This window comes from Gambusia affinis, linkage group LG06, assembly GCF_019740435.1.
Source record: "Gambusia affinis linkage group LG06, SWU_Gaff_1.0, whole genome shotgun sequence".
Taxonomy (NCBI): domain Eukaryota; kingdom Metazoa; phylum Chordata; class Actinopteri; order Cyprinodontiformes; family Poeciliidae; genus Gambusia; species Gambusia affinis.
This window is the reverse complement of record NC_057873.1, coordinates 13,626,461-13,641,300: the sequence shown is the minus strand read 5'-3', so window position 1 is coordinate 13,641,300 and position 14,840 is coordinate 13,626,461. Positions and strand designations below refer to the sequence as shown.

At 37.7% G+C, this 14,840-nt stretch overlaps 1 protein-coding gene across 6 annotated transcripts in view; it reads right to left on the bottom strand.

The window, feature by feature from the left end:
• Nucleotides 1-626: 626 nt before the first annotated feature.
• ets1 (v-ets avian erythroblastosis virus E26 oncogene homolog 1) overlaps nt 627-14,840 on the bottom strand; it is a 41,474-nt gene continuing 27,260 nt past the window's right edge. For 4 of the 6 annotated variants that reach the window (XM_044119045.1, XM_044119042.1, XM_044119044.1 and 1 more), the window contains 7 exons: nt 14,399-14,518; nt 13,679-13,879; nt 13,324-13,401; nt 12,729-12,974; nt 9,871-10,131; nt 5,032-5,150; nt 627-3,637 (listed from right to left, as the gene is read on the bottom strand). In XM_044119045.1, the coding sequence (XP_043974980.1) occupies nt 3,422-3,637; nt 5,032-5,150; nt 9,871-10,131; nt 12,729-12,974; nt 13,324-13,401; nt 13,679-13,879; nt 14,399-14,518 (1,241 nt within the window). In that variant the 3' untranslated portion in view covers nt 627-3,421. The remainder of the gene's footprint in view (nt 3,638-5,031; nt 5,151-9,870; nt 10,132-12,728; nt 12,975-13,323; nt 13,402-13,678; nt 13,880-14,398; nt 14,519-14,840) is intronic. The other 2 variants (XM_044119046.1, XM_044119048.1) reach the window with 1 other exon arrangement.

Genomic DNA, 14,840 nt, shown 5'->3' with positions numbered 1-14,840 from the left:
TTTCATATGTAAGACTTTTGGAGACTCTGATGTGAAACTATGCAATTAAAAAAAACAAAAAAACACCAGTTAAAGGGACTTTTTGGTCTTTCATTTTGTCCCCACTGAACCAGTATAATAAAATTGATAAGAGGACTCCTTATTTTCATCCTGCTTTGAGAGAGGTCTTGTGCCAACTCTCTCACAGCAGGTGCCTTGGATATTACTGATGGGGAACAACAACTGTTGTTCAGCCTGGAAGTCTACCTTTGGACTGGCCAGTAGTCAGTAAATAAGCAGAAGAACAAAGGGTGAGGCATGCATTAAATGGCCTGAGTCCAGGAATAAAACTCAGGTCAATCACATCAAGGACTACAGCCTCTGCACATGACTTCCTCAACTGAGTTGCCAAGGGCCCTATTTGATATCAACTTAAAGTTGATGCACCATAAATTTATTCAAAACTAAAACTTACAAGATCGTTTTCAAACACACACACTTACACACGGTATGTAAGGTAATGTAGATACGCCATGTGTCAAAATAATCTAATTCCCAAAAAAATACCTGATCACAAAGTTCCACACCTTGCCTATGCAAGATGAATGAGGAATAAATTAAATAACACACCACACAGAATGCAAAAGTCTTTCTTCACATATATTTTATAACATTTTGAAGTACATTAAGTACATTTTAGAAATAGAAGCTACAGTTTATAAAACCTTTCCAGCAGAAATCATTGATGGGCCAGCATCAGCCTTTTTTTCCTCAAGCAGACAGGTCTATTTTCGATATAAAAAAGAACAAAAAAAACAAAACAGACAATTGGAAATAAAATCCGCTACATTATTTTTTGTCCTGCGCTACCTTTAAATTCCCATGAAAGCACCAGCTGTCTGCGTCTCTCGTCTTTTATAAAATATAAATTATTGAAAAATATTCAAATGTTTGTGAACTAAATACAATAAAAATGATCTCATAACAAAAATACAAAGACACTATAAAATATACAGAAAAGAATAACATCCATTAAAAAACAATAAGGCTTTCCTTCTAAAATCCATTTTGAGATATGCATATGCCACAAAATTTTGGTGTGTATGTTCTTGTCACTGATAACACAAGTCCTGCAGTAGATTGTACTCTCCCACATTTAACAACAGAATGGTTCCTGACAAAACACATTTTTTGAAAAAAATATTAACATTGTAGGCATTAAAGTTGTCCTTTGTTATGAACATCATGGCAAAAATAAAAATAAAAAAACCACAAAATAATAAACACTGTTTTGAAACAACATGTAGAAAGAAAATAACATACAGTGCAGTTTAATACATTTATAGGATCCAATTCTCTGTTGTAAAAGCAACACAGGTTTGAGAGTCAGTGCTTGATAACGATGGAGCTTTCTACCAGTTAGACAAGAAGAACAAATACAGCATCTCTTCTCTGCACTCAGTGGGGAAACCCGAAATGGCTAAGACTTTGTCCAAGAACTGTCTGCTTAACAAATATATAAAAAAAAAGAAAAAAAAAAAAAAGATAAAAGACAACACTTTCCAAATACATGAGAAATTTCTGCTCCGTGTCAAACGTTGTAGACACCCAAAGCACCGTAGCCAAAAGACCTCACATGAGTTTTGGTTATTATTCCTGCTTTGTCTCCTGATTATTTGTGTAATCCGGGTCTCAGTAAAGCATTATGAAATACAATCTGTACAAATAGACATCTCCAAAGCTATTTTCATCCATATGGGTAACATTCAGCCACTGTAAACAATAACATAGTATTTTAGGATAATATTCAACTTTGGCATTTCCCAGTGTACCGACACTGTTCCCACTGTTTGGGGAGGAAACCGCTGCCAATTTGCCTAAAATGTCACCAGTGAATTGTTATAAATGTGCTTTTAGAATACGACACTCTCTGAGACATATATTATTTTGATCATTGATAAAAACGCACACAAACTACATTCTGAACAGTCTGCCATCAGCCATGCAAGAGCCACACAAATCAACTTGTGTCCTTTCTGTTGCCTAAGTGATAATTCACCTGCACTATCCACGTACTTCTTTCCATGACCTTCATTCATAACAAACAGGTTCCCATTCTCTAAGGTCCACATTTGTCTATTGCCATACTGTTTTTCTTTCATTATACCAACACACTACTCTAGTTCCTTTCTTATGGACAAAATGTCCTGCATAAAAAACAAAAATTGACCCACATTTGACATTCTTATGTTTATGTAAAAACCCGCCAATCACTATAATAACTTTTACAGGACAGACAGACAGGACTATTAAAGCATCATTAAAATGATTGGTTGATGTGGACAGTGAACTGACAAGATTGTTCATCTAATTTGCACCAACGTCTACTGATTCTCCCCACATGGATTGTCTACAGTTTGCTAATATTGGAGGCATTATGCAAAAATGCATACGTTTCAGTCACAGAATGTGTCACTAACAAGATGTTGACATGTACATAAAGGTGAAAGCGTCAGTTTCAAAAGTAACGGCTTCTTTCGGTTGCCTTGCAGACCTTTTTGGGTATGAGTAATCTTCAACAGGCTCTTCAAACCTGACAGAGCGCAGGGCCAGTGTGTCTATAGTGTTGTCTGACTCAAATCGGCACATTTCTGCTATGGGCTCCATGAGAACAGAACAGTGTAACTTGGCATTCAATGATGAAGTCTAATTTGAAACACTTAAAGACAAAAATACTCTGCCCAGTAATCAGACTGGTGGACTTAAATTGGGTGCTCTAACAATATAATACTGGCACAAGCATATGGTCCTCAAACATCAAATCCTACATTACACGTTTTTGGTCCTTGCTGAAAACACTCTCCTTGCAGGAGAGAAACAGTGATAATGGTTGTAAATATCAGTTCAGTTTTGACATTTTGGCAACTGTTATCTCAGCAGGAACCTTTCACCTGCTTGTTGCTTACCTCAAAAATGAAACAAGTTACTTTAAAAAGGCTCCATCTCGACTTCGTTCATTCACACCTTGTATCGCAGAGCTCTCACATCCTCCTCTTTGCTACTTAAACAGAACACAAGATAACCTGATAATTCTACCCATTAGCATCTCATTTACCTTGAGCTGCTAAATAATACCAGTATTATGTCAGACGCGCACACAATCCCACACTCACTCACACATTCATGCATACTAGTCAATTCCAACAGGTTGTGAATATAGGTTGGGTTTTTTTTGGCTTCTGCCTTCCTTTTGAAACGTGGTCTGAAAGACTGGAGCTCAAATCCAACAAAGACCACACTGAGTCATTAAAAACTTTTTGGTCCCCCCAGAAAAATGGATAACCAACTCTTATCGAACAGTTAAGACAACTTTATGAGCTTCAGTCCCAGTAGCTCAACTTTTGTCCTACATTTGTTTTTCTTCTTTTCACCAGTTCTGAGTTCACTCGTCTGTATCAGGCTTTACGTCCAACATTGCATGCAGCTCTTCGGGAGTGTAGCCCAGCAAGCTTTTCAAGTCACAGACAAAGCGGTAGACATAGCGCTTCCCAGATGTCTTGTGGATGATATTCTTGTCATAATAATAGCGAAGGCCACGGCTCAGTTTCTCATAATTCATCTTGGGCTTGTTTTTCCTTTTGCCCCACCTCCGGGCAACCTGCACAGAGACAAAAAAAAAAGAGCACATCAAAATAAAAATAAAAAATAAAATGGCTTATGTAAAAAATGCTCAGATTTTGATACCTTACAATCACAAATCCCTGCATTTGATAAAAAAATTTATAAGATAGATCGACACAAGGTAGCACATCATTGTAAAATGGAAGAAAAACTACATAGTGTTCTCAATTGCTTTTTACAAGTAAAATTACTAGAACCATATACAGCTCTGGAAAAAAAAAAAAAAAAAAAAAAAAAAGAGATCATTGCACTGAACCCCATTGAAAACCATATGGTTATTCCACCAAGTACTGATTTCTGAACTCTTCCTTAGCATTGTTGGCGCTAAGTGAATGTGAACTGTTTTTCTTTGCATTATTTGAGATCGGAAAGCACTGCATCTTTTCATCATTATGACCATTTCTTCTTTTCTGCAAATAAATACAAAATTATTGCTTGGAATTTTGGAGACATGTTGTCAGTGGTTCCCAGAATAAAAAAAAACAAGGTCCATTTTACTCAAAAATATACTTATAAAAAGTAAAATCATAAAAACTGATTATTTTAAGTGGTCTCTTAATTTTTTCCAGAGCTCTATTTTTTTTATTGTGATAACCATAAATATGTTACAGGGTAAATAACAATCTTAACTAGTAAACTCCCTAGTATATGCAGCCCAGTTGTATGTAATTTAATATGGCTGTCCATCTCAGTTGGCAACCATGACAAAGGAAACATTAATTAGAGAAAAGCTGGTAGAGCACTTATCAGTTGTCCAGAATAGCACAATATGGAAAAACTCTGTCTGGTCACATAAAACCAAAATTAGAAATGCAGTAAGTTACAGAAAAACAATACTGCGCAGCCCCAAAGATACCACCCTGTTTGGTATCTTGTGGAGTGGTAGCATAATCCTGAGGGTGTCATTTTTTCTCACGTGAGAGAAGAAGCTGGTCAGAGCTAATGGGAAGATTGGTGGAACTATGGGAAAATAGACTGGATGCAAAAAGTCTAGCTTACAGGCAGATATGTCACAGAATGTCTTGGGAGGGTTTTGTTGATAGTTTTGAACACTATGCATGATCCCTTCAGTTTACAAATATGTAGAGTTTTGTGTAGGTCTGTCAAAATATCCCAGTTAAATCCAATTCATTTAATTGGAATTGTCATGTGACAAGACATGAAAAAGTACTTTTGCCAGGTACTATAAAGTATATATTGTAAATAAGTAGGATCTACTCATGGTAGACCAGCCTAAATAGCATGCTGCATCATTACTAAAGTCAGAAACAATAGGGAACTGTTGTTACAAAAGGCATCTTTTTCATCTGGCCAAACACTTAGGACCTCCCATCTCGTGTGCCAGTGACCAACAGGGTCACAGCCTCTCACCTCATCTGGGTCAGAGAGCTTAAACTCCCAGCCGTCGCCTGTCCAGCTGATGAAGGACTGGCAGGACTTGTCGGTCAGCAACTCCAGGAGAAACTGCCACAGCTGGATGGGGCCGCTGCCTGTGGAACAGATGTGAGAGCATGTTTGAAGGAGGTGTTTTGTTTAGGCAGCTTACTTGGAGAGAAGGTTTTGTTGTTTGTGCTGATGCTGGCTGGTGTGAGGATTTACTGAGGTAAGTGTTAGATCAGGGCAAAGGACATCTGGCTTAAGGGAACATTGCCAAGTGCCCAAGTTTACCAACTGGTTTAAGTTATTAAAATTCTGCAATTTAGATAATAATGCCCTGCAGCCATAGAATGGTAATGCTGCATACAAACCAAGGTCTTAAGGAAACAGTTGTAAGTATAACTTGCTTTCAGAGATTTCACAACTTCCTGCAGTACAAGATACACTCACCAGGAAAGGAGAAAAAAAAAAGAAGCAGATTTTAAGGTCAACCAGAATGCCACACCTAACACAGTCCAGTCCTAAATATGAAACTGTTAAATATTCATTCCAATTATTCACGTAGGTCTGAAGAGGGACAACGTAAACCTTCTGATCTGGGTCAGGCTGAAGGAAAGCAGTGGAACCAAATGTCCTCCTAAATACAACAGTCTCATTCATGATGTATTCCTTGTCTGCCAGTGGCCCCGTACAGTATGTGAATCTAGAGTCTGTGTCTGTATGAGTTCCTTACTGATGAAATCATCATTTTAAAAAAAAAAGAGGAGCTGCCTCTGGGCTTCTGCAGCACATCTAACGACTTACAACCAGTGCTTCAAGAAGAGAACAGCTCCAAAGTCTCATGTATACTACAATATGGCTGTATCTTTTAAGAAAAAGGACTAAAATAGTAACCCAATAAAACATATTTTAAACACTAATACAAGAGTTTGTATCACTTGATGGAAAAAGGTGGAAAGGCAGATCAAATAGGATAAAAAAAAAAAAAGGTTTTGTCTATGAACTAGATTCACTGCGCTACACTTTGATCGTGTGGTTTTCTTCACATAGAAGAACGCGCCCACTTTTGAGGCTTGCATGTTGAAATCACACCTGCCTGTGCAGCATGCGCCGCCTCAGCAGTTTAGCTATACTCACCTATCTGTCTCACTCTCTGTGTCTCACAAGTGCCAAAGAAAAAAAAACAACAAAACCTATGTGCCCTTACACAACACAAAACCAAAGCTTTCAGTGAAACAGATGCGTGGGCCAAAAGCTTGAAATGGCATTTCAGGGAGCTTTTTATAAAACTCCTGCTGGGACTGAAGAGGGTGCAGAACAAACAGCCACTTTGGTTTTAGAAAGAAGTGCCTTCTTTGCAACAGTCTCTGTCTTTCAGGCCCAAAATGTTCAAAATTGAGCCAAAGTAGCAGTCAGCCCACATACATGGGTGATACCAGCCCTCTGTGCCCTCACAGGCAATCCATTTCAAAAAAGAAAAAGTTTCCAAAAATATGTTGCTCTCTTCATGTACAAAGAGCTTCATTGAAAAAGCATACACTGTGGCAAAAGGGTAGAGGCTTTCATTTGCAGCAGTCTTTAGCATGTAATTCATGGTACACCATATGTGCCTTAAAAACCTCTTAAATGTCACGAGGACGCCAGTGTCCTCATGGACTCAGTAACAAACATGTAAGTGTTTTGCGGGTGACAGTTAAAGGGTTAAATATTTTAAGCAAAGACAGAAACAGGAACACTGATAGACGAATGGAGCTTTTTACTAATGTCATTTTTGGTTATTAGTAAAACTATTAGCAAGATTAATTTATTGTTGGTGTGCAAGGAAAAAAAAAAGTGTCTTTCAGCAGAGAAAGAAAAATATCCACATATTATCAATATTAAAATATTGAGGGTTTAGCAGTTTTAAAAGCTGCCTGGTGTTAGAGTAGACAGAGGTGTAAATAAGCTCTCACAGGAAACTGCAAAGATGACAACTCTAGCTTCACTTATCACTCAGCAGCCTTATCTCTGACTCCCTGTCCTCGTTGTAAGTGTCACCTGTCACACCGGGACAGGAAACCAAGCAGAGCAACTTGTCGAGTTATCGTAAACGCTGTTTTGGAAATGTTTCCAAGCCTGTTTATTCTAAATCTAAGCTTCAATTTTTGGATATTTTCTATTTTTTCTAACTCATTTGCCTTGCTTTTTACTTTTTACATCCTCTATCTTGCCCGAGTATGCACACAGATCTACACGCTAACAAACATTCCATATGGGTGGGATTTAACTTCCTCCATCTCCAAAGCATGCCATGGCAACATTTCTTCCTGTTTCTTTACAGGAGAGTCTACTGCACCATGAATATTATACACAAAGTGACTTCTAAATATTGCAGGACACCAGGCCTCAAGGCCTAGATTTGAAAACCGCTTGTCTAGGTAATCCAATTATGGTGAAGTCATTGCAAGGTTCAAGTAACTATTTTAAAATGACCTGAGGTTTTAGACATGGTATGTTATCCTGCTGGAGTTAGAATCATTCATTCGATGATGTGTACATAGGCCTGTAATGATAAACAAAATTTACTGGACGATAAATTCTCCTGGAAGTTATTGTGGTAAACAATTAACAATTTTCAAGTCATATAATCTTAGTGGCATAATAATGCAAGAACATATTCGCAAAGATTTAAATTCTAATGAACATTTAACACTGCAAGACATTTTTAATATCAAAAATAAATAAACAAAACAACAGAACCAACAAATAAAATGAATCATGAAGTCTGTAAACAAAAAGTATTGTTGAAAAAAAGAGTAGTGTAGATAGAGAGAGAGAAAGAGAAACAATAAAGCATGCAAATGGAAATTGTTGAGTTTTAATTTATCATGCGATAAATTGATTTATTGCTTATTGTGACAGGCCTATGTGTGCACTGTGGTCATAAAGAGATGGAGGAGGTCATCATCAATACTCAGGTAGCTTGTGGTTTTTAAATAATGCTCAGCTCTGTCCTCAGGCAAAAACAATGAATTCCACACAATTTCAGTTCACTTAAAATGTCCCCTTTTTTTTAGGACCGTGCTCCGCAAATCAGAGGTGGTTCTGCATGAAAATTCCAGTAAATCAGTAGTTTGTAAAATTCTCAAACCAGGTTCTCTGAGACAAACAACTCTGCAAAATTCAAATTAACTAAATCTCATTTCTGATACCTTATTTGAACTTCAGCAAGTGGAGAGTCCTAAAGTCACTGGGTTGCTGCCAGAAAATTGCTGAGCAGGCATCTCTAAAACAGTTGGTTGTTGAATGTACTTTCACCTTGGATTCTACAATAAAGCTGATGAAAGCTTTTTTCTTCAGATTGAAATGACACTACAACACATTGCACCTGAAGCAGAACTTGCATGACAAATATTTTAGCAAAAATTATTTTTAACAATCATTTTAAAAACAATAATTTTATAATAATTATATAATTAAAATTTTCTTTGAATTTTATAATATTTTTTAAAAACAATAACTTTTTTTTTTTTGTTTGTTAAAAAGTTATGCCAAAAAAGCAAAATTTTTGCAAAGGTTTTTTATTTATTTATTTATTTAGCAGTTTGACATTTTTCTCAAAAAGGGTGCAGGGAGCAATGTGGGACTCTAATGGTTGTAGAGGAGCTGCAACTTCTCCTTGTTATTTGATTATAAATCCATTAGAAGATCTTTCCAGCATCATTACAAATGAATGACTCATTGTTCCACAAGTGGCTTTTGAACTAATAACCATGCACATGAAGAATTAACGTGTGCATACCGACTTTGGGACTGTCTAATGAGATCTCATGTATGTATTGTTTGTGACGTTAGAGAAATTTGCTGGGATTTCCCCTTTTTTTTATTACAAACAGTGGTGCACTCTTGTGACTATAATTTTAAGCAAGACTGAAAAAGTCCCGGTGCAGCGTCCGCACTGCAAGCTATCAACAGTCTTAAAAATTTTGCTTTACAGAGGAACAAATGAGAAAACCGCTTCAAGACTTCTCCTCAGGTATTATGAAGTCAACCCAATGACAGCTCCAAACAAAAAAAATGATAAAACATCTATTTATCTTACCACGCACATCAGGTTATCAGGTTAACAATTCAAGGCAACAGCAGCAGAATTTAAACCAAAACCTGAAACAGATGCAGAAATAGTGCATTTGCTTTAGAGGTTTGCGAGTATCTCAACATCTTAGTGAACCTGAAGAGCGTACGTCAAGCAGCTTTTTCGAGCATGTATGAGTGCGAAGATGCCTCAATAAGATGAAGAGATAATTTTGCTGTACTGCTACGAGCAAGGGCAGGCATAATTTCTTTTTTTTCACCACCGTTGCTAGGACGACCTGGAAAAATAGGTTTAGATGCGGGCTGCAGATACCAATGAGGTAGATGAGAAGTGAAGGCAGAACGAGAGGGTGAGAAAGAAAAATAGAGAGCAAAGAAAAAAGGAGGAGGCAGGAGCAACATCTATTTTGTTTTCTTTGATCTGCGTAACTTGGGCAACATGGGTAAAAGCGTCTCTCTTTTTCTATTCTAAAAGTGGTGCAAATACAAAACTCCCACACGTGGGACTTTTGCAGAGCATCAACAAGTGTGTTACAGCTGTGCAGTGAAACTAAAAGGAGCAACAGCTTTTCTCACTTGAAGTCTGGCGATGGCATAAAGGCACTACATATAAAGCTATAATTTTAATTGAAAAATAAAATAATTTTTGTGACATGTTCTAAACACTCTAGTTTTGAAGCTTAACTTTCCAAGTGTCCCCGAAAGATTTTTCAAACATTGAAATTGTCCCATTTGATGTTTGACTTCTGGTCGTCTTACCTGTGTATCCTGCCAGCGCTGCCGCTGGGATGACGGGCTTATCCTTGCTGAGGTCGGAGCGCTCCCTCACATAGTCTTTGAAGGTGCCCTTGGGCTTGTGGCCATGCAAGGCAGTGGGGTAGTCTTCCGAGTCAAAGCTGTCATAGGATGGTACCCGCTGCAGGCTGCTGAACGAGGACTGGCTGCTCCACGACTGGGTCAGTCGGTCGCAGCTTTCAAAGCTATCGATGCTCTCGAAGGAGTCCTGGCCACCGAGCTTACCTGGGAGGACATTGGAACAAGAACAGGGGAAAAATATATTTGTTATTAAGGACGACCGTTAACTTTACTACGTTGGGAGACTTTAAAGCAATATAATATACATTTGTATTTTCTCTTGTATGCAGTCTTTTAGAAAGGCTTAATAAAAGCAAAATAAATGTCCAACTTCTTGGAGAGTAGGTGTAAAGAGCAATTTCAAAATCTGGCCACAGATTCTCAGTTGGATTTTGGTCCAAACTAACAATTAAATATACAATAATTTAAACCATTACATTAGCTCTGGCTGCATGTCCAGGGTCATTCTTATTCAGACATTTCTGCTTTGCAGCAGTGCTCTGTCAGATGTCTGGAATATTGGCTTATCCCACAACTGTGATTTAAGCATCTCCACAACTTTATTCCTGACTTGTCCCGTATGTGTCTTGGTAATTCACTAATGTCCATTCCATCTACAGCTATATCTACACTGGGATTAAATTATACACCTGTTTATTAGTTAGAATGCAACTTGCCTTCAGAAGACTATTGATTGACCAATGATGTACTACTTTTGTATTGGGGTATTACAGGAATGACACTGAAGGTCAAAATGTAAAAAAAGTTCAAGGTGAAAGAATACTTTTACATAAAAGAATTTCTGATTTCAATGTTTTAATGCAATAACTGTAAAACAGCCAATTTAGGAGCAAAAAATAAAAAGGGAAAAATAAAACACTCTAGAAGTAAAAACTTTGTGTGCCACTAAGCCATACAGTTCTGTGTTATGCCACTCTCTCCATTTCACACCCCATTTCGCTTTTACAACCACCATTTGGATTTGATTCTAAATGGAAGACAATCCCACAAACTGTCTTGCTATTTTTGGCCCTGGGAAAGATAAGCGGCGTCTTTGAATGGTAAGTCATTAACAAATGACAGATAATGCAATGCCTCAACCGATGCAGAGATCTTCAGCTGGTAAAATTGAAGCCACATGTGGATAACAGCCGGGATACAAAGCACTTTCCCACGTCAAGCAAGCACAACACAATGCTTGAGAGCGCGGTATGTGTGTTGCGTGAAGATTGAATCTTAAATCTTGCAGGCAAACGCTTAAACGACAAAAAGGGGGGAGGGAGGGCGTTCAATGGTGTACATGGCAGATGCTATTCATTTATACAGCTGGAGATTTGTGAGAAGAAAAGTCTCTCTCTACATGGCTTAAAATGTAAACCACGATGCTAACTCCTCTGTAAACTATCACTGGGGAGAGAAAACAAGCCTGCACATTTAAAAAAAAGCAAACTGTTTCATGAGAAAACCCCTTGCTTGCTAGCCGAGGATGACACTTCTATCTCCTTACGCAGAACATAGAGACTGAATCGAGGAAAAGAGGCCAAGAAAAAACAAGACAGAAAAAAAAAAGTCCTTCTTTAAGGTTACACCACTTGAACTGCTTTACATAAGGGACAAGCGGTAAGCAGAGAACACATTGTGGCTTTGGTTCGTGTATCACTCTGACAAAAACAATAGGCTTTTCTTTTTTTCCCAACCTAGTCTAGAGTATGTGAGGCAGGTTTGCATGAACCACAAACCAACCAGAGGGCCTGCTTTTCTTCTCTTCTAATGCGTGCACACTGATGTGGCATGACAAGATTCTGGTAGCTTCAGCACAATCACACGCAGGCCGACACCCACAGACACCTCCAACGTTCGCACACACCCACACAAACACATGCATGCACCTATGGGTAGATTTAGTAACTCAGTTTAAAATAAATATTCAGTTTGGCATGAATGTTTGCTATTTTCAATCACTGAAAGAATTTACCTGGGATAAGGGAAATGTTTTGCAAAGCCATTCAAATCACTTGAACTTTTTCACATATTTTCCAGTTACAACCACAAACTAATCAATTTTGTTTGACTGACCAACACAAAACTGTGTTAAATTAGAAAGTGGAAGAATAACAGTGGTTTTTCACATTTTTAGGATCTAAAAACTTATTCCTAATAAGTTTCCGGATGTGGGTATGGTATGGTGATTTCAGGATTATTATGTTCAGTGTTGGGCGTCTGCTACAGATACGGCTTAGCATGTATTGTTTAGAATAGAACTCTGCTCTAAACTACTTTGGAACTGTATGCTTAACCTGTCTACTGTGTCGATTGGTTTTTATGATGCCGTTCGGTCACTAATACTTGTAACAAGTGTTTGAGGCATTTATAGAACAGCTGGGTTTATACTGAGACAGCATTACTTTGCCATTTATTTGTGTTTTTATTGCTGTAATGGCTGACTTGGGGATCAATAAAGGAACGTCCTATCTTAAATCTGAAGGCATTTGAATTAGATTTTATTTCAAAGTATCACAGTAAAAGAGGTTGAATACAAGTGTATGTCACACTTCATTTTTTATTTTTATTTTGAGGAAATATGTTGAAAAGATTTTACTATGTTCTTTCCGCTTCATAGCTACACACTATTTTGTGCTGCTCTACCTAAACAAATCTCAGTAACATACAACAAAGTTTCTGCTTGTAATATTGCAAAATGAGGAAATGTGTAAAGGGTATGAATACTTTTGCAAAGCACTATATCATATATGGCTCCTCACCTCGACTGAGGCGTCCCACACACATATTGTCGGGGGACACCACTTCCTGCTTGACAGAGAAATAGTCGCCCTGCATGGAGTTGAGGGCTGTGTCTCGTAGGATGATCCCGGGGTATTCACTTTCATACTTGAGCGTGAGCAGTTCCTCAGAGCTGATGGGATGAAGCGTCTGATATGACTCCGTGATGAAGCCCGGTTCTGAGTATTCAGAAGGAGGGACACACTGAGCATGCTCAATACCATAGCCTGAAAACACAGAGGCAAGTTAATGGGGATAGCAAGAGCAAAACGTAAAACAGGAGGATAAAAGAAGCAAAGGGTAGTACAGTCAGCATTCCTCTTGTGTTGAAATGATACAAAAAATGCTCAAATGATACATTTTCTGAATCACTTAATGCACAAAATAATCCCTGCAGATCTTTGACGTGATTTTAGAAGCAGAACCTAAATTTAGAGTTATTTACAATGTTAATGTGGACGAATACATTACTGAATTGTTTGCATTCACAAAGCTGATTCACTTTCAATCATTTCTTACGCATGCATATTTGGCAATTAGAGAGCACAACTGACAATGATTGCTATGAGTACTTACTGACAAAATAGTCTGAGGTATAACGGGATTCCTGGAAGTTGGAGGTCAGTCCATTGATGGGGAAATGCTTTGTATCCTCTTCATAAAAAATGGATAGAGAATAAGCATCAGTGACCTCATTATTGATTTTTTTGTCTTTTTTTTTTCTATCGTGTAACTGCATCCAGCATGATCAAAAATTTATGTCTTGAGCCAAAACGTGCCTTCCTGTTTGGCTCCTGTTACTAAAGTAATTGCCACGAAAACCCTCAGTCAGAAAAAAATGAAATCAGCCTGTTTTTTATTTAGTTGTTTTTTGGGTTTTTTTCATACAGCATATACAGAAATAAATATTAGCTTTTTTCATTGACATTACCTTTCTGGAGCATTTCTAAATGTTCCCAAAGGATGTCGCCCACAAAGTCAGGTGCTAAGTCCAAAAAGCGCTCCTTCCCCATCGCACACAGGTTGGCACCATTCATACTGAATTTCTCAAAGTCGACGTTCTTCAGGCTGAACTCATTTATGGTCCATGCAAGCCATTCGGCCACATGGTTTTCTGTCCACTGTCTGGGATCTGCAGAGCAATAAATAGCTGATGATTGGTATATTTGCTGTGAAACTCATTCATAGTGCAAATGCAGACATTCATCTAAACCAGTGATTGATTCAATAGAGTGGACTTATACTTTCTGGTTTTGTGCTTACTAACTGCAAAGTGTCGCAAAGAACATAGAGGAGGAAAGGAACATAAACCACAGTAGTAATGAAAATTAGAAAAAAAAAGTTGTCAGTTATTGTGGGATTACATTACAATACTGTCAGCCAGGCTGATTGTAAACAGCATGAATTCTGTTTGTGGTTGCCAGGGTTTATAGGCAAACTCATCATTTTCCACCCGTTCAAGAAGAAAAGTCTTGCTTGCACAATAACGCGTGCAGTAGGAATAAATTTTTCTTTCTTTTTTGTCATTTTTAAAGAATGAATTAAATTAAGTTTCGGGGGTGAAACAAACATGTTTGTGAAGTGATTTTTATAGTCTAAGATCCAAGTTGGAAAATTTAATTTCCACAAATGAGCAACTGACTGTCTTTACCTTTGGGAATACCCAGCCTTTGCTGTTCTTTTGTGAAGCCGCTGAAGGTGGCTTTCAGAGCCTGGGACATCATCTCTTTACTTCCTGGAGTCAAAAGGGGGACGTCTCCACACTCTGGATCTGCAAAACATGAATTCACAATACGTCAAATATGCTTTTATTTGAAAAAGTGACACACAAACAACTTAATACAACCAACAAGAAACGGAATGAATTGCTATACTTTATGGAAAGAAATTTGATCGAACAGAAAAATTTAAATTAGATAAGAAGAGGAGGATATGGCTGTTTCCAGGAAAAAATAAATACATAAATCACTGAGAAACACGTTTTATATGTTGTGGTGTGGATTAACAACATTCTGCCACAACACACCCTGATTTGAACAAAAAAACTTTTGAAAATGAGACAAATTTATCTACAAACTCCTCACACCCAAACG